This window comes from Bactrocera neohumeralis, chromosome 5 (assembly GCF_024586455.1).
Source record: "Bactrocera neohumeralis isolate Rockhampton chromosome 5, APGP_CSIRO_Bneo_wtdbg2-racon-allhic-juicebox.fasta_v2, whole genome shotgun sequence".
Taxonomy (NCBI): Eukaryota; Metazoa; Arthropoda; class Insecta; order Diptera; family Tephritidae; genus Bactrocera; species Bactrocera neohumeralis.
The window spans coordinates 40,674,917-40,695,014 of NC_065922.1; the positions used below are offsets into that span (position 1 = coordinate 40,674,917).

Genomic DNA, 20,098 nt, shown 5'->3' on the forward strand with positions numbered 1-20,098 from the left:
CTTCACTCTATCTTCTATCTATAAAATACATATGTATATGGTATATATTAAATTTCTGTATTTCTTGGAATATTCAAGCTAAAAATCATTGGTTTACACATTTTGCTTATACTAAACAATAAAAAAACTAATAATACATTTCTGCAGTATCATAACCAAGGTGAAATGTATGAGAAATCACTTAAATATATCAACATGGGATTCACGGGGATGTTCAGCGTTGAGACCGTACTGAAAATCATTGGATTTGGCGTTAAGGTAGGTGTTTTGCACGAATGCTCTTGTATCCAAAAGCAGCAATACAGTTATTCAGACTTGTAGCAGCTGAGTTAAATAAGAAAATTTTTGTAATTGTACCATCAAACCAATCTCAATGATGGTGATATAAGTTTGCATACAGCTGAAATTTACAATGTAAAGTGCGTGTAAACCACGAGCAGGATTCATTATTTTTATAAACTATATATCGCAGTGCAGGTAAGCCGGTCCAAAACATGAACAGGTAAGTTTTATATGGGGCTGTGGCATGTTAGTCGTTTTTATTTAGTACTATTTATTGCCTTGAATCTGCTACTAACAAAGAGCATGTAAATATAAAATGGCGCTTTGGTTCTTGTGATGCACGACATTAAGCACACTTCTCAATTCATTTCATCCAAAATTACATTTTTAGATTTATTTATATTTTTTAGAATTCTATGCAAACTATAAATATAATTATGGTACAGTTGTCCGAAAATGCACAATCATCTGTCTTCCACGATTCAATTTCAACAATTTAATATAAGAGAGGATGAGAGAACAGTGTAACCGCTTAGTTTCAAACTCTGTTTGAGTAGGCCCACCAATTGCAGCCATACTTGTTGGTTGTTCAATTCAACACTCTTCAGGCTGACCGTTTCGAAACCACCCACTATTGCAGATTCATTACTAATCATTCGATCAAGTTCTTAATTTGTGGTATAATAGGCAAAATTTCCAAAAAACCGGGTCTTGAAAATATGTAAAAAATTTAAGCTTTCTCTTAAGTGTTTCTTAAGTGAAAAAAAACTGATGATAACAAAAAGTGCTGAGAACTAAATTTAAATCTATGACCAATCCCACTTTCTGATGATCAAAAAATGAGTCACCCCTTCGATTCACTTAACAACATCCTTAAAACAACTTTAATTAAGTTACATACATTAATTCTATGATTATGGAAGTTAAAATTCTATAAACATTTATACGTATTATTTGAAAATAAAGTACAGGCTTAAGTTTTTGCCTTCGGAGTAACCTAACTGGTTGGCAAATTGAGGCAAAGGCAAGAAATTGGGATAACCACGGTTTTCGAAGTGCGTTGGACAGTTAGTTCGTTACTTGGTGACATTAAGAACCAAAGAAGCTAAAACTTAACTGGTTTTCAATTACTCTGAAAGCTCGACAGTTTATTTCCTTTTACTGCGTTATATTTACCTTCACACTTGTTTAAAATTTTTTTGTGTTTATTATATGTACAATATTTCCTTTATTTGTCGTCATAATATTTTTGTTCTCTAAAGGGTTATATACAGTTAAAAGCAAAATACAACTTTTTTACAAAGAAAAATCGCTTGTTCTTAATTTGTCCCTAAATTGCTTATAAAAAAATTATAAGTATGTCGGTGAGAAAAAATCTTCGCATAATTTGAGACTAATCGGTTTGCGAATTTGAAAACACCATTTTGAGAAAAACGTTTATAGTTCGGAATGCACTTCCAAACACTCTGAAGCGCTTTTTCAAATTTGCATGTAATTTCGAAAATATTCAAAGGAACGAACGAAATTTTCTGTGTGTATTTTTAAATACATACACATATGTATGTACATTAAGAATATAAAATTTAAAAAAATCATGTTTTGGAAAATTCTAATTGTATGTATATAACCCTTTAACAGATTATAAAATACCTGTATGCACCTTCTAGTAAATACAGACTTTCGCTGTAATGCCATGCTAACAAACATTCGCATACAAACACATATCCCAACATACATTTTCGCCAAAGCTTGTACCAAACATAAAAGCAACATAACCGCTCATAATTTTTGTAGAACACATCAAGCTTGCAACACTAGATCGTACACATAACCCATAACTTAGCAATCCGAAAAAACTTTGCATTAGATCCTTGCGGTATTTAGCTCTGTGTTTACACAAAGTTAAGAAAAATTAAAAAATGTTAAATAATCCAGCAGAGCTATTAGAATAGTATAACAATGTTTACTAAACAAATTTTAGCAGTTTTATTTAATTATAATAAGAAGAAGCTAAATTAATAAATAATTAAAAAAAAAATTATAAAATGCCTGCAGTCCTTTTATTCATTTGTTGGTTGATTTATTAGTTTTTCTTGCTATTAGTTATTTCAAGCATTTCAAACTGCCTTCTTACATTTGCTTCTGTATCTGGGAATATGCATCATATAAAATGTAGTAATTTAGACCTTCTAATCTGTAGTCATATTTAGACTGATTGCTAACTCTATGTTCTCGCACAATGTTATGTCAAAACACACATGCCCACTACGAAATCAAATGTACGCTTGGCAGTTTAATAGTTTTTAGTAAAAATCTTTAAATCATCTTTCATACCGTTGATTCATAGATGCTCATATTTTTTCTTTTCCCTTTCCCAAACAAAAAATAAACAAAAATCATGTTGTTGATGATATTTTTCTGTAGTTTCATGATGCACCGCCAACTCATAGTGATATATTGACCTACATGAATCTGGTATTCACATTATTCTTCTTTTTGGAGACAATAGTAAAAGTAATAGCGTTCGGATGTACGGTAGGTAGCGCATTCACCTAATTCAGTAAGCAATTTACTGCATTTGCTTAGCATTAAATGTAAGTCAAAAATTAAGAAACAAAATATGCGCGAATCGTTTTGTTATGAGGAGCTGCGACACTTGCAAAACTGCCATTGTAAATTTCAGCCATTGCTAGGCTAACACTCAAATATATTTGTGAAGTGATTTGTACTTGCGCTAATTGAATACTTTTTAACTTTTTTTATAAAACACACTTCGTTTAACAATAATTGCGTTCCATTGCAGAACTTCTTCAAGGATCCGTGGAATATTTTCGATCTGATCACCGTTGTGGGCAGTATTGTCGATGCGCTTTGGATGGAGTTCGGGGTAATTATTGCACAATTATACACACTAACGCAGCGTATTAATATGCTTAGCACTGTTAGCATTTTAAGTTGTTATATTTCAAGCTGTTGTCGATAAATATAAATCATATAGTCAATAATTACGATTTCGAAAGCGGATGTTATGTTAGCTTTGAATATTGTCGTTAAGCAAGTTATGCATTTCAAGAGTTCTAATTATACATACATACATATATTATTATATAATAACTTTCAACTATAACCGCAATAACGAATGATTGCGTTTTGACGTTAGGTTTTGAAGCAACAAAAGTATTTACAAACACATTTAGGCGACACTTTTGTGGCATAGTTTCTAAGTTACTACCACTAGCTGCAATATGCACATACATACAAGTATATTCATAATTATATAATATAATGTATAACTATTGACTTGTTGAAACTCTTGTCTGATGAGTTGCGCAATTAATGAGCTTCAGCGTTTCTCAAATTACTAAATATTATAGAACAACGCAATTTTTATGTTATAATAAAAGTAATAATACAAAGTTAAGTGAAAGCTGGTGACTATCTAGTATGTTTTAAAAATTAAGTATAATAAATTATTTTTATATACATAGTTCGCATATTCAAAGCGTTGTAAGCGTACGCCATTCGACAAACTTACAGTAAGAATTCTTTCGCTACGTATCTGAGAGTCAACGCCGTAATTTACGTATTTTCTTTAAGCAAGCACTTGCAATAATTCTTAAGTCAATTTAACACATACATATGTGTATATAACATTATTATGTATATATATTTTTACAATGAATCACCGCGATAATTAATAATCATATATCTTTTAATTTTCCTTTTTCACATTTTATTTATGTACCATCACACAAAAATGAAACCAAATACGAAATGGCGACCCATGAAAACAAAACCAAAAAAAAAACTTTTTAAAAATTACACAAAAACCCCACTTGAAAATAATTTCTATGCAAAATTACTTTTTGAAACATAAACCCGAATACACTTAAAAAAAAATTGCACAATTTGCCAAAATACAACATCGAAACTGTACACGACATATCGAAACCAATTTAAAAACTCCAATACACACACATACATATGTTATGTTATTTCCACGTACACGAATATTTCTACGAATATTGTCCTTTTCTCTGTGTAAACAAATATGTATTATTCAAAACGAACAAAATTGTTTAAAACTATTTAAAACTTCTGTATTTTAAATTTAAATTTTTTGCTGTCGTTTAAAAAATCTCTTTCATCAAACGAAACATAAAACCAAACAATTCGTTGAAACCTACCAACATTCGCAATCACAACAACATTCAAATATCAATCAATAAAAAACCTTATCTGAACAACTATCCTCTACAAATACTCATCTACTACAACTACAACTAAAATTACAACACCAGCACGATGTAAGTACAAAACACTACTTATTACACTAATACGATAACCATAAAATTGTTTTTGTATTTGTAAAATTTTACATGTGTTTCCATTGTTAAAAGTCCTCTTTCGACTTATGCTTCATTGCTATTGTGTGTTTAACTAATTTCTTTTCAATGTGTACTTAATTACTTTTAGTTTAGAAAGCTGTAAACCTAATATGTTGATTGGTACTAACCCCTTGCTTTAAAACTATGCGCGGCCAATTGAAATACTCGAGCGTAAATCGGGTTTCCTGTGAAATGTCGAAGTTTTTTATTTCCCCCCGTCAGAGCTTGTTCCTGAATGCCAAATAAGTGCGCTCTTCACTGCTTCTTACAAAAGTCATTCCAATTAGCTGATAATGGCTCTAACATTGTCAGGTCGTCCTGCAATATGTGACTCCTGTATTCTTTCATTATTTTTGTAACTAAAAATAAACTAGAATTTTGTGCTTAAAACATCAAATACTAAAGCTTGTTTTAGACTTTCCATCAGTCGAGTTATTGGGCTATAATCCGTTCAGTTTTTCATGCGCTGCCTGAAGGTAGCTCGCTTATTCATGCTTTGGTGATAGAAAAGGCTATATTCATTTAACTCCTTGACTCCTAGAAATACAGCTTTTATTCCAATTGAATTTCATTAAAATATTAAATATATTTTAAGACTCATTCCTTAAATGCTTGACAATTAAACATATGCTTGGGATAGTTCCATTACCATTGGCTGGTATTAAGTGAGCTCATAGTTTGCTTCCCCGCTGAACACCAATTTCGACGCCTTTTCTCTTGCTCGCCAGCCGTTTGAACTTTGTTCCTCCTTTGGCTTAAATCATTTCCTTTGTCTCATATACTAACAGTGCCTTCTTCATTTTGATTTCATTTTAGTTATACATTGTTTGTACTTTCACTAATGCATCCCAATATTACTATACAGAAAAACAACAAAATAAAACAATAATATTTGTACACATTTCGTATTACATGTAAACCGTAAACATTAACCGAAAACTAACTTATTCTATACTAGAGATTTCGAGTGTATATTTAATTTGTATTTTCATACTTTTATTTATGGAATGCTCTTACAAGTAACTATTGAGATTTTCCAACTTGCTTCTATACAAACTTACTTAAATAACCACTTGCCTAACTACAATTTATGCTATATTTGGGTTTATCTACAAAAAGTTCTAAGTAAAAACTTTTGCTGTAAGTAGAACAAGAAAACGACACATTTACAAAACCCAGTTCATTTCCCAGTTCTTGAACGACCGACACGCCTTATGTTTGCCTTTTTAGAGCAAGAATTTCTTAATTAATTAAATTGGTTGAGAAATAAAAAATTTTATTGGAAAATATAAAATTTCAGGAAAAAAAACCATAATTATAAAAATTCAAAATTATCTAAATAAATGTCGTCGGCGTAGTAATTTTAAACACATATGTATATTACAATAATTTGCTTTATACTAATTTGAAAAACTTTTGAAATTTTATATTTTTGCTTTACAAAATACGCATTCCCACCGCCAACATTATCAACACAACATTACCATTATTCAACAAAATATATATATACATGTATCTGTCACTTGTCACCGTAAATGATTTTTGAATTAAATTGCCAACATTAAATGACACACATCCTGCTCGGAAACGACACGAACTAAACTTAAAATTCATCTAAAAATACCAATACAAATCCCAAATCGGAAACCAACTACTTTCGAAACCACAACCTGATACATGCATACAACAAATTCATCACCACCTACACCTACACGCGAATGGAATTTTGAACTCTTCGGTTTTGCTAAACGAACATCATTTAATTTAAAACAAAAAACTTACAAATAATTTTGCAACACACTTAAATGTCGCTGCAACAATGCTACAACCACAAATTAATGCTACCACAATTCCACCACCACTACCACCTAAACCATTGATACTACACCGCCACCGTTTTCACCCATTGCCACTGCCACTGCCACTGCCACATTCACAACCGCAACAACGCAATTGATTATCAAATGTAACAGGCAACTGAAGCAACTGTAAGTAGTCGTGAAAAGTTTTGTCTCATTTTTCCAATATTCAGCCGTAAATAATCAAACTAAAAATATTTTTTGCCAAAAATAACAATTATACCTTTACGTTCTCTACTTTTGTATAAAACTTGAACGAAAGCCATGGCGAAATGCCATTCGTTTTTTATCATTCCCTGCTCTCTCTTATGTTCTAATTTTAAATTCGCTCAATTTATTCTAGTTGTTTCTAAATTTTCTTAATTAGTTTTAATAGTATGATTTAAAAATTAAAAAAAATTATGCGAAAGCGCACAATCCAAAGAAAAAATTAAATGGAAATTTAATAAGAAATACGAAGTCTACCGCAGTTTTCGTTTATTCAAAATGCTTAGCACTTTCTGTTCTTCGCTTATTGAATTTATTGCTTGAAATAAAATAGTTGAAAAATCTATTTCTTTAATGAAAACATTTGAATACAACTGTCTTACAGCCAATTAGTTGCTTTAAATGCCGCCTCGGTTATCGCTCACTTTTTATTCTTCGTTACTCTTCGTTACTTTTTGCTATTTGTATGTCTACTTGGAGTACTTTGTTTTCTCTTTCGTTTAAATAAAATTGTTGTAATTAGCTTTTCAAATCACGCTCACCTAAAAATTTCACGCAAACTAAAATAATTTTAAAGCTCTTGAGTAGTTGAAAAAAAAATTTGAACATCTGTCAAACTGCTTTCAGCCAACACTTCACTGAATTGTTACTTTGAAAGCTCACCACGAACTACTAAAACCACTTGTACTAATAACTACACCACTTCTAACCTTTTCCTACCCTATCTCTTCTCGATTATTTTATTTTAGTTGCAGTTTATGATTACTTTCGAATAAAGTTAAAATACTTTACACGCTCATTATAAGTAGTTAATAGCTAGCATACTATTTACTGCTACTGGCATGATTTAATAATATTGTAAAATTGAGTTCCGTTGAATTTGCTATGCAAACCTTACATAGGTAGACCCTACACCCATCCGAAAACAATTTGTGTATGCGAAAGAAGAAAACTCACATAGCATAGAATTATAAAAGCTAAGTATATACCAACGTCTTAGAAGATAGCAAACCCTAACATAGCTGGATAAAAACGTAATTGCCTTATATGTATGTAGCACTTTTTGGTACTAATCGGAGGTTGAGAATTTGATGGTGAATTTTTTTTTCATTTTCAATGTGAATATATTGTTTCTTCTTCTTCATTACTGGCGTAGACGCCGCTTACGCGATTATAGCCGAGTTAACAACAGCGCGCCAGTCGTTTCTTCTTATCGCTACGTGGCGCCTATGGGATATTCCAAGCGAAGCCAGGTCCTTCTCCACTTGGTCCTTCCAACTGAGTGGAGGTCTTCCTCTTCCTCTGCTTCCTCCGGCGGGTACTGCGTCGAATACTTTTAGAGCTGGAGTGTTTTCGCTGAACTATGTCAATGTCGTCGTATATCTCGTACAGCTCATCGTTCCATCGAATGCGATATTCGCCGTGGCCAATGCGCAAAGGACCATAAATCTTTCGCAGAACCTTTCTCTCGAAAACTCGCAACGTCGACTTATCAGTTGTTGTCATCGTCCAAGCCTCTGCACCATATAGCAGGACGAGAATTATGAGCGACTTATAGAGTTGGGCTTTTGTTCGTCGAGAGAGGACTTTACTTTTTAATTGCTTTCTCAGTCCGAAGTAGCACCTGTTGGCAAAAGTTATCCTGCGTTGGATTTCTAGGCTGAAATTGTTGGTGGTGTTTAGGCTGATTCCCAAATATACGAAACTATCTACAACTTCAAAGTTATGACTGTCCACAGTGACGTGAGAGGCTAGTCGCGAGTGCGACGACTGTTTGTTTGATGACAGGAGATATTTCGTCTTGCCCTCGTTCACTGCCAGACCCATTTGCTTTGCTTCCTTGTCCAGTCTGGAGAAAGCAGAACTAACGGCGCGGGTGTTGAGGCGGTTGATATCATTATCATCAGCAAAAGCGTGTACCTGCTCGACTAAGTTCTGCAGCTCGAATTATTTTCTCCAGCAGCAGGTTAAAGAAGTCGCACGATAGGGAGTCGCCATGTCTGAAACCTCGTTTGGTATCGAACGGCTCGGAGAGGTCCTTCCCGATCCTGACGGAGCTTTTCGTGTTGTTCAACGTCAGTTTACACAGCCGTATTAGTTTTGCGGGGATACCAAATTCAGACATCGCGGCATAAAGCCAGCTCCTTTTCGTGCTGTCGAAAGCAGCTTTGAAATCGACGAACAGGTGGTGTGGGTCGATTCTTCTTTCGCAGGTCTTTTCCAAGATTTGGCGCATGGTGAATATCAAGTCGGTTGTTGATTTTCCAGGTCTAAAGCCACACTGATAAGGTCCAATCAGTTTATTGACGGTGGGCTTTAATCTTTCACACAATACGCTCGATATTACCTTATATGCGATGTTTAGGAGACTTATCCCACGGTAGTTGGGCAGATTGTGGAGTCTCCCTTTTTGTGGATTGGGCAGAGCACACTTAAATTCCAATCATCGGGCATGCTTTCGTGCGACCATATTTTACAAAGAAGCTAATGCATGCTCATTATCAGTTCTTCGCCGCCGTGTGTGAATAGCTCGGCTGGCAATCCATCGGCCCCCGCTGCTGTGTTATTCTTCAGGCGGGTAATTGCTGTTCGAATTTCTTAATGCTCGGGCAATGGAACGTCTGCTCCATAGTCATCGATTTGGGAATCGGGCTCGCCTTCTCCTGGCGTTGTACTTTCACTGCCAGTCAGCAGGCTGGAGAAGTGTTCCCTCCATAATTTAAGTATGCTCTGGGCATCGGTGACTAGATCACAATTAGGGCTTCTACAAGAGTATGCTCCGGTCTTGAAACCTTCTGTAAGGCGCCGCATTTTTTCGTAGAATTTTCGAGCATTTCGAGCTCTTCATACTCACACATTTCGGCCTCTTACTCTTTCTGTCTGCAAATGCGTCTCGCTTCCCTCTTCAACTCTCGGTATCTATCCCATCCGAGTTTACCACACCTCGATAATCGAAGACAACTGTCAACATAACCTAGATTTTTGACCTGCTTTGATGTGGTTTTTTCGGCTTCGGCTCACCTTTGCCATGATATTCGGTCGATTGAGCGTCTGTTTCCCGGTCGCAAGCAAAGATCCAAGACTCATCGGTAGTAATAATACGTTTCATGACATCCTAGTAATCGGGAAGTATTGTTTGACAGACATCAACTCGACGCTTCTTTTCAGAAAAATTTAATGATTTTGGAACCAATCGTGCTTTCAGTTTTCTCAGGTCTTAGTTATGTTTTAAAATGGTTTTCACTGATCCTTCCGATATTCAAACGATGCCAGTAACGATGCTCTGACTGTTAATTCTTAAGCACAAATTCCTTTACTTTATTGACATGTTGATCTTCAGTTGATGTTGATGGCCGTCCTGGACCTGGTTCGTCGTCAACGCGTTCTCGATCCTCTTTGAATAATCTGTACCAATCAAAAACACTTGCTTGCGATGAACATTCACACCATTTCTTCGGCACCAGAAATTTGATTCCGTACACAAAACTTAATAGAACTCCTTTACTGAATAATTTCCTTCATCGTAATAATCGCCGAATGCACTTATGTACTTCAGAAAAAAGCTTATACATTACTATACACTAATGGCGCAGATATCACTGACAGTCATACCAACCTAAAAAAAAAAATTTTTGCTCACAATATTTAAGTGATCGTTTTATAATTGTTGATACCAGTTTTGAAAACCTCTGTAATTTCAATAGATATACTCAAAAAATTACAAATTTTCACTTACTATATCCCGAAAGCGTTCTTAAAGGTTGATAATTGATTCTATTTATCTTTATATCCTATCTTTCAAATTTGTTTTAAATGAACATACTATATGGAAGGTTTTTGCGAAAAGTTTTAAGAAAATATCGACAATTATTTATGTTAAGGAAATTAAATTCTATCAGGCAATTCGGAAGAGAGACTTAGATATATTACGACACTCATGGGTGTAGGGTAATTTTGTAGTTTTTGAGGTACAAATAAATAGCTTGAAGGCTTAGTTAAGTATGTTAAAGCATTGCACACAGTTTTTCGTATAGCAGCTTTTAAGAAAAGCTCATAGAAATTATTAAATGGTTAACAGAAACAAAAAAAAATTAAGGAAATTCGGTAAGTAAGTGACGAATGAATAAAATATAAAGATATTGGGTAGAGGAGGGGCAGGTATGAATAAACAATGCTACGAAACTTAATTTACCTTCCACACTGACCAGTTGTATCTGAAGAAATAATACCAGTGAATTAATAATAAATATTATGACAGATTCATACAAATTATTATTTTTCAATTCGATATAAGAAAAAAGAAACATGGTTATCAAGTGTCCCTACCAAAGTTCCATATTCCTTGAATATCGTCAAGGTGAACAACGGACAAACTTCGTGCGATATGTATGTATATATGCCAAGCTCTCTGAATAATGTGAAGTTTCTTCGGGAACCAGAAGTTCTAAAGGATTTGCAGTTTAAAATCGGAGAAAATTTCGATCAAGTGCTAATCTGTTGTACAAAATTTAATTCGAAGCCAAGGCCATGTTCACTCAATTATTGATTCGAATATATTCACGTTCTTCCCTTGCAAGTCTCTTCGTATTTGGCGCAGTTTTTGCATTAACGCCGCTCCTTATGGTTTGCGTTTCGAATTCCTGCGCAGCTTTGCATATACAGTATAGTTTTCTAATACTAATCGATTCTTAAATAAATTTCAGATTATAAGGCAGTTTATACAAACCTATCTGGTAAGTGTAGACGCCAAGGACTTTGACCTAACCAAGGAAAAGTTATTGAAAAGATAATGTCTATACCGATTATTAGAGATATGTATAACGGCACATAAATACGTAAAAATGTAGCTTAATATATGCGCAAATAAGTACTTTTTTTAGACCTAATTAAACTTAGCAAGGCGAAGTGAATGAAGTCGAAGGTGAATAGTTTAAAGGTCGTATGTTTAAATCAAGGTATTTTCGAAAAATTATTTGCTAATTTATATATTTACATGACTTGTGCCACTACAAGTAATATTTCCGACAATAAGCACTCTTAAATATTTTATTTTCATATTGCCTTGATTTTAAATCTATTTAATATATTGTTCTTGGAATAAGAGTTTTAGCTATTTAAAGAAATGTACAAAGATTAGTAGAAATTTATACATTATGCAACATTTTTATAACAATAAAATACGAATACAAAAGCCATTATTTTCGAAGAAAACAGAAATTAATTCATTTGATTGTAAAATATAAAACGATTTGTATTAGAGAAATATAGTTTTAGCTTGGAAACGTTTACCTCTACAAAAGCCACATAAGCAAAGAAAAAAGAAAGCTGATACTTTTTTGGCTCATTTCTACGAAATAAAAAATATCTGAAAATAGTTTTTTTATTTTTTAAACGTTTTTTAGAAACGTTTACCTCCAGAAAGGCCACCTAAGCAAAGAAAAAAGAAAGCTGATACTTTTTTGGCTCATCTTTACGAAATAATAAATATCTGAAAATAGTTTTTTATTTTTTAAATTTTTTTTTCTAAATTTTCGAAAGTATTCGCAAACTATGGTAAAGAGTCTGTATTGGAAATCAATAACGTAAAATCCGATTTTTTAATAACTAGTTTTAGAATGTGAATGCAGTCGTTTGAAGTTTGTAGTTTTTTACCAGCTTTTTGAAATATATCGTTAGTTCTCGAACGCATATTATACATATATCGTCATCCAAAATGCAAAATAACGGAGCATTACTTTTCACAGGTTGACAGGCGAAGGAAAAACGTTATAATAGAAACCAATCTTATTGAAACAAAATTTGAGTTTTGCTTATAAAATGGTTATATATTGGTTATATCTGACAGCAGAAGCTGAAAATTTAATACTACATATATGTAGGTAATATGATGTAGTGAATCGTAAGCAATAAAAAATAAATTTCGATTTTTTGTGATGATACGTTGCTTTGTATTTTAGGTGACGATGTGTAATTTATATTTATATTGAGGAATTCAGCTAATATTTATATAATATTCTCAGTTAAGCCAGCCACTTAGGTTTTACGTCTATGCTATTAAGACGTATTTTAAACATATTATATTTTCAGTAAATTTAGTAAACATATTAACACAATATATAACATTATTGCTACATGACTTATGCAATTTATAACTAGTTTATTAGTCATGTCTTTGGATAAGTAGTTATTAATTACAAAATTAAACAAACACTCATATTGTAGTTAACATACATATCGTGTACTACATACATATATACCTGTATGAATTAACATGCGCATTGTTGCATTTCAGTTTCATTTATCGCATCGGGTCTCTCGTGGCCCTTCGGTATTATTATTACATCGTTCATCCAGCGACTTATCGCCCCAATTCCCACACACCTGCTAGTTCGTATCTGCATATGTATGTGTTATTCATTTGCTTGGTTGCGATAAAGCATTGCTTGTTGAACCCTAGCGTGCATTTGAGAGCAATATGTACTCATAATACTTGTCTAACTGTTTACGCGTCCCACCGTACCAAATTGTTTGTTTAACTTCAATAAAAAAAAAAACATAAAATATTAGATATAATTTAAAGATCAAACTGCAACTTTTACAAACATTTCACAGATATTAATGACAACTTTTCTATTTGTTTCTTCTTTTTTTTGCAACAACAACCATACTGTCTGAATCTATCACAATTTCAAAACCAACCAAAACAATTCGTAATGAAACTTTTGTAATTGAATTGAACTGTTCTCACTACATGCACGAAATGTTCGGAACGCAATGATACCCATCATCTTTCTATATAAAATATATATGTACACGCAACGAATTCATATCAATCGCTGCAATGATGCATCCTAATTAATACAACCGCAACTGTAATCGTTGTAAACGTTATGTGTATGATGTTTTGTGGCAACCAAAAATTCAAAATTAAATATTGCATCTTTTTCTGAATGCAAAACGTACCATAATATATGAATATCTATACACAACTAACATATATATAAATACTCTCACATATACGAATGCTAATTTGCACACGGATGATAAAAACAACAACACAAACATGAAAAAAATTTATATCGAAAACTACATCAACTACACATTGCATCGTAAAATTCGTGAATTTCAAAAAAATTAAATATAATTAAATGCAAATCTCGACTGCATAAACGAAAACAACTACAACATCATGCAAAACGGGTACATATCTAATCGATTGTAAAAACTGATCGGGCCACTAATGCATACTAATTAATTGATAAACACCATGTCAAATCAATGGTAATACAAATTTGTTTCCATGTTTTCCAGGATGTAAGTAAAAACAACAACAAAAGTTACAATTATTTCCAAGAGATATTTATTCTTACAAACTATATACTCGTATGTACATGTCCACTAGTTGCCAATTCTCACATACCCAACAAGTTTGTAAAATAGCGTAAATTTAGTCGATGAAAATTAAATCATTACAATAGAACTTTATTCCAATAATCTTGATCCATAGCTTCCCACTATACCCTAATGTACGAAAACTTGACATAGTTTAGCTTAGAAAACATGCAATTTGCTATGATGGCTTTTTGATTCCCATTTATTGCTTTGTAATACACTTAAACAACAACAAGATTAAGGAAATACAGCTTCAGTACTTCATAGGTTAGGTTAGGTTAATCTGGTAGGCCAATAAGCCACGCATATACCAGTTTGGTCCTTTGCGATATCAGATGGAGTTCAGTTGCTAAGTCCAAGAGGAGTAGTCATCGTATAGGATGCCTGCGCTTGACGCAAATTTTAACAGACTCCGAGGCCTCACTATCGATACCTCGTCCAGTGTATCATACCGTGAGGACCCCAGAAGCTGGTAATGTAGTCTTGCCAAAGCGGAACAAGTGCACAAAAGCTCCATTGTTTCCGTGATGCCCTGCTCCAGACAGGGAGACAATACTTCATAGCGAAGGTTTCAGAAAAAATCAATTTGTGCACGGCTATTATTTACTATTATACTTTACTGATAGTTCCAAATTTAGTCGTGTTGCAAGAATTCAATTTTACTAATGCCAGAAATGAAGGAGAAAGCTTTTCGATTTAACTATTTAGTCTCTTTTAAAATTTGTTAACTCGAGTAGCTCTCACGTTATTATATGAAAATGACGAATGTTAAGAATCTACTGGTTCTTGGTGCCTACGCAAAACTGAAGCACTTTTATAAAAAAAAAGTTTTGTATCTATCATAGTAGCACGAAATGCCGACTGTTATACAAGCAAGAACTGTTAGAAACATATTATAGGTTTGTAGTTTTTGTAAGAACGCGTGTAACAAAAATTTCTACGCTTTTTTTTACTGTGTATGAACTACAGCACCTTATACTCGACTCACGATAAAATAGATTTTATTTGCTTGTTTTGATACTCCAACCAATTCGCTTATGCATATACTGTTCTACCATTTCGCATAGAAACTTATCGTCACATAAAATGCAAAGCGCAAAAATAATATCCATTTTTGAAATTGATATGCATACACACATATATTTAACTGATAAAATACGAAAAATCATTTGCCGGCATTTTGCATTTTAAATGACGCTAAGTATACCGTTATGTACATACCATAGTTCAACTGCTTTTTACGCTCAAATTTGATTGACCTCTTCACGGCTCTAAATGTCCACATGTATATTATCAACTGACTGGAATTCCGATTTTTATAAATGTCACTTTAAAAGCTTTAATTCTCAAAACCCTTTAAAATGTATGGTTATTATATGTTTACTGAAATCTCTTATCTTTAGGCAGATAGGTCATTAGTTTGTAACATAATGCTACACCTGCAGATAATGGATTTAACTGCTCTACTTTATTTAAGAAATTATGTTTGTATAGATCGTAAATATCCTGCTTATTAACGTTATACATTCTATCCTTCGTATTGCGCTAAGTAACCTTATAATAATGAATTTATATTTATACAGCATATGCTAACGCATTGCCCTACTTCTAACTAGTCTATTAATGTATATATTCCTTATATTCTATAAAGCAATAGTAGCGCTATTTTATACCAAAACTATTTTAAGTATAATTCCTTTAAATGTGCGCATATTCAAACTGTCACTACTGCTATCATATATTACTACGTGTAGTGCCCTAAAACAAGAAATAATATTTGAAGAACATACGTATATTTAAGCAGCTATAAGCGTAATCACGAGGCCAGCAGTTCAGCAGCTCAGCAATAACGGCACACTACGTCACATGCAATTAAAATTATATGAGTGTGATTTCCGGTTGTAATTGAAGGTTTGCATGCGCACGGCAGTTACGCTGAAGAAGCCACTGCGAGGCGGTACACGTCGTGTCATGGATGCTGTTGCGTGCTACCATAAATACTTGTACTACTAAGCCATACCCACCCAGCCGTCTATGCATATATGGAGTTAATGAAACGTGTCAAAAGTGTACTGGCAGCTGCGGGTATGCAGTAGTTACAGATCTATGGTAGACACGGAAAGTCTATGCGTAAAATATTTTGGTCTAAGACGCAATGCATTGCACTATATACGCGCCTATTTGCGTGTATGGAAATGATAGCAATAACGGGCTACAACCTAAAAATTGAATTAGTGTGACAATCAGACCTTCAAATTGGTTTAACATCACCCTTACGACAAGCTAACACACTTAGGTTTTCTAGAATACGACTATCCTATAATACTTATGTTGTAATATTTTAAATACTTATCGGCTTTTTATATGTACTATAGCATCTTTAGTTTTCGCATAATTTGGCATTTTGAAAATATAAAGATTCGGTGGACGATTTTTCTATATTATTGAAAGTATCTTTTTATATATATTTTCATAAACGTATGTATAAATAAGAGCGAATTCGGCATTTGTACAAAATTACAAATTTCTGACTATACATTTATTTTTGAGAATGTCTACTAACATAATATTCACACTCACTTTGTTAAATTACTATTAAATAGCGAATATTATGTGTAATTGGTGTGTAAATTTTTTAATTTATTATGTATTTTTTTCTAAAATCTAAGTTATGTCAAAATTTGAAAATTTTACTCGTAATGTCTTGATCATTATTTCACCGTTTTATTAGCATTCCAAATTAACCCTTTTACTTAAAGAACGTATGATTAACAATTTTACAAAATTTTGTACGTACCACTCACTTACCACTAATAAAACAGTTCAAATCAATAAGTATTTAACTAACCCCTCAGATAGTAAAAAGATACAAAATAAAAAAAAAAAAAATAACAAAAATATTTGCTGAAAAGCAAGGAACTACCACACTGCCTGACAAATAAAACCGTTACACAAATTCACGAAAAAGTGCTCGCTAATTGATCTGTTTGTTTCTTTCATTTCTTGACCAAAAATATTTTACAGTCGAACTCAATCAACGTTGGCTTCCTGCGTTTATTTCGTGCGGCGCGTCTCATAAAATTACTCCGTCAAGGATACACGATACGAATCCTGTTGTGGACATTTGTACAATCGTTCAAAGCACTTCCATATGTCTGTTTGTTAATAGCCATGCTCTTTTTTATTTATGCTATTATTGGAATGCAGGTAAGTGTGAAATGAAAACATGAAATATCATCAAAACATAACAATAAAATCTAAAAAGTACTTACCGCCTTTAAGAAATGATTTCCATTTATTTATTGAAAATACTTGACTATTTCATAAAACTTTTTCTTTGCATATAATTTTGTGAATTGTTTATTCTTTTATTGAATTTGTTTTTTATTTGAAAATTTTATAATATAAATCGTTTAACTTGTACATTTTTATCAAACAATGTGGGTGGTTAGGTCAGTTTATTTTCTTAATTTTATATTTCTAGCGTGGTGGGTTAGTGAAAATATGAAAGAAATAGCTGGCATCATTTCATCATGTTTTTAAATGATTATGGATATATCCTTTAGGGAAGTAGATTTAGAAAAACTTTAGAGTGAAGGTTTTGTTAATTGATATTATGGAAACTCACTTATAAATAATGAAAATCAGGTGGCACGATGACTTTTATGACACTGCTTAAAACTTTCTAATACTAACTGCTTATGTTCATAAGATATACTTACTAGAAGCTCACCTTATGAAATCTTACTACCTTTAATTTATAAAACTTTTTGTTTATAAAGCTATTGCGTTAACAGAACAGAACGCTGACGTAGGCTACTATGTACATATGTAACAAGTGGGCTGGAAGAATAGTTTTTTCTATCAAAATTCGATTTAATAATACGATGACTTCCAACCTTTCGATATTGTGGTTAGCATTCTGCTTCATAACGAGCTCTAGTTTCTTCGATTAAAGTCTGAGAGAAGTGAAAACTTGCCGGAAGCAGATTTTGAAAAGATAGTAGATGCGAAAAAAATTTTGACACCGCTTTCACTGATTTGAGTCACGGTACTATTGTTGCCAACTTTTTAATTTCAAAAAGCACAAAAACATGAAAAAAGTTCGTTTAACGAATCAATGAAATCATTCGTCTCTAAAAATAAAATATTAAAAATTTTCACAAAATAATTTTCAAGTCTATTTCCCCATCAGTTTCAACTTAAATGGCGAACTATTTCAAATCTGGACTTCATTGCGTTGAACACGTGTGTAATGTCAGCATTTGAGTATGGTAATGACAAGAGCCGAATGGTAAAATTCGCCAACTCTCAAAAGAATTCACCCCAGCTGAGATTAATACATACATCTTAGCGTGAATCCAGAACTCTAAAGTAGATCTAGGATAGCGCCATTGACGGCTTTATATGTATATATATTCATGAAGCCAATATTTCTCCTCCCCCACGATCCATATAAGCCTAAGTTTCAATTGGGTTAATACGGTTTCGGTGCAGATGGTTTTATTCTATTAAGCATTTTAAAATTACTAGAGAGTCTACCTCTATATGAAATACAGTAATGTCTTAGGTTTAAATATTTCGAATTATTTCATGTTCTTAACTATCTATAATTAAAAAGAATCACTAAACCATCGTGTTTGGCGTTTTAATTTTCAAAACGAACTAAACCTTATTGTCAAAGAGTCTATGCACGAAATCCGAGTTCGATTATAAAATTGGTTCAACAACTGAATTTTTTTTGTGTCTTCGTCCGGAACTCCATCTTTCAAGATGGCAGGAGTTCCGAGTGACTACCTGTCCGGCTATCTGTTCGCCTCTTCGCGCAAGCGACAACTTGTGCCAAAATTCAGATATATGTACATATTAATGAAAACTGGTACACATGTTCCCAGGGAGATTGGTGTTACAGATGGGCGTAAACGAACCATGTCCATAAAATTTCATTAAGTGAGACCCCATAAAATGCTTTGTTAAGCTAAAGTGACCTATAATAAAGTTCCCAGATCCCGAATATGTAAATATCCGCGCCTATGACTGACTTTTTATCAAAAATATCGGTTAATCCCTGAGGTACCCTTAAAATAGTCTCATATACCCATTATATAAATTTAGCTCATTTGAGTTAATGAGGTTAGGTCAATATAAGTATATACAAGTATGTATTTCGGATACGAACGAAACTAAATGAGTCTAAGATTAATAACATACATAAGTTGATAAGATACACATGTCTTCTTAATCCATTCGGTTTCTTCGAAAAATGAATGTTGGACTCTTTCGCAAAAGTTTTTAATATAAAATTTTGTATTCTTCTTCTTCTTTACTGGCGTAGAAACCGACTACGCGGTTATAGCTCAGTTAACAACAGCGCGCCAGTCGTTTCTTCTTTTCGCAATTTGGCACCAATTCGAACTGCCAAGTGCAGCCAGGTCCTTCTCAATCTGATCTCTCTAACGGAGTGGAGGTCTTTGTCTGCTTCCCCCGGCGGGTACTGCGTCGAATTATATTCGATTTCGAAGTAATGACTGTCAACAGTGAAGTGAGAGCCAAGTCGTGAGTGCGACGACTGTTTCTTTAATGACAGGAGATTATTCTCCCTGCCTTCGTTCACTACCAGACCCATTGCTCCGCCTGCTTATCCAGTCTGGAGAAAGCAAAACTAACGGCGCGGTTGTTGAAGCCAATGATATCAATATAAACAGCGTACGCCAGCAGCAGCAAACTTATATTAAAGATTGCGCCTGCTCTATTCAGCTTTGCAGCTCGAATTATTATTTTCAGCAGTAGATTGAAGAATTCGCACGATATGGAGTCGCCTTGTCTGTGACCTTCTTTGGTATCGAACGGCTCGGAGAGATCCTTCCCAATCCTGGCGGAGCTTTTTGTATTGCTCAGACATAGCAGCATAAAGACAACTCCTTTTCTTGCTGTCAAAAGCAGATTTGAAATCGACGAAGAGGTGATATA

General features: G+C 33.4%; 1 protein-coding gene across 20 annotated transcripts in view; it reads left to right on the forward strand.

Annotated features, from left to right (window-relative positions):
- LOC126759958 (voltage-dependent calcium channel type A subunit alpha-1) overlaps positions 1-20,098 on the forward strand; it is a 142,278-nt gene that overhangs the window by 77,531 nt on the left and 44,649 nt on the right. For all 20 annotated transcript variants that reach the window (XR_007667128.1, XM_050475234.1, XM_050475237.1 and 17 more), the window contains 3 exons: positions 148-258; positions 3,086-3,169; positions 17,153-17,335. Coding sequence is in view for 19 of the 20 variants with exons in the window: in XM_050475234.1 (XP_050331191.1) it covers positions 148-258; positions 3,086-3,169; positions 17,153-17,335 (378 nt within the window). In the remaining variant the exon portion in view is untranslated. The remainder of the gene's footprint in view (positions 1-147; positions 259-3,085; positions 3,170-17,152; positions 17,336-20,098) is intronic.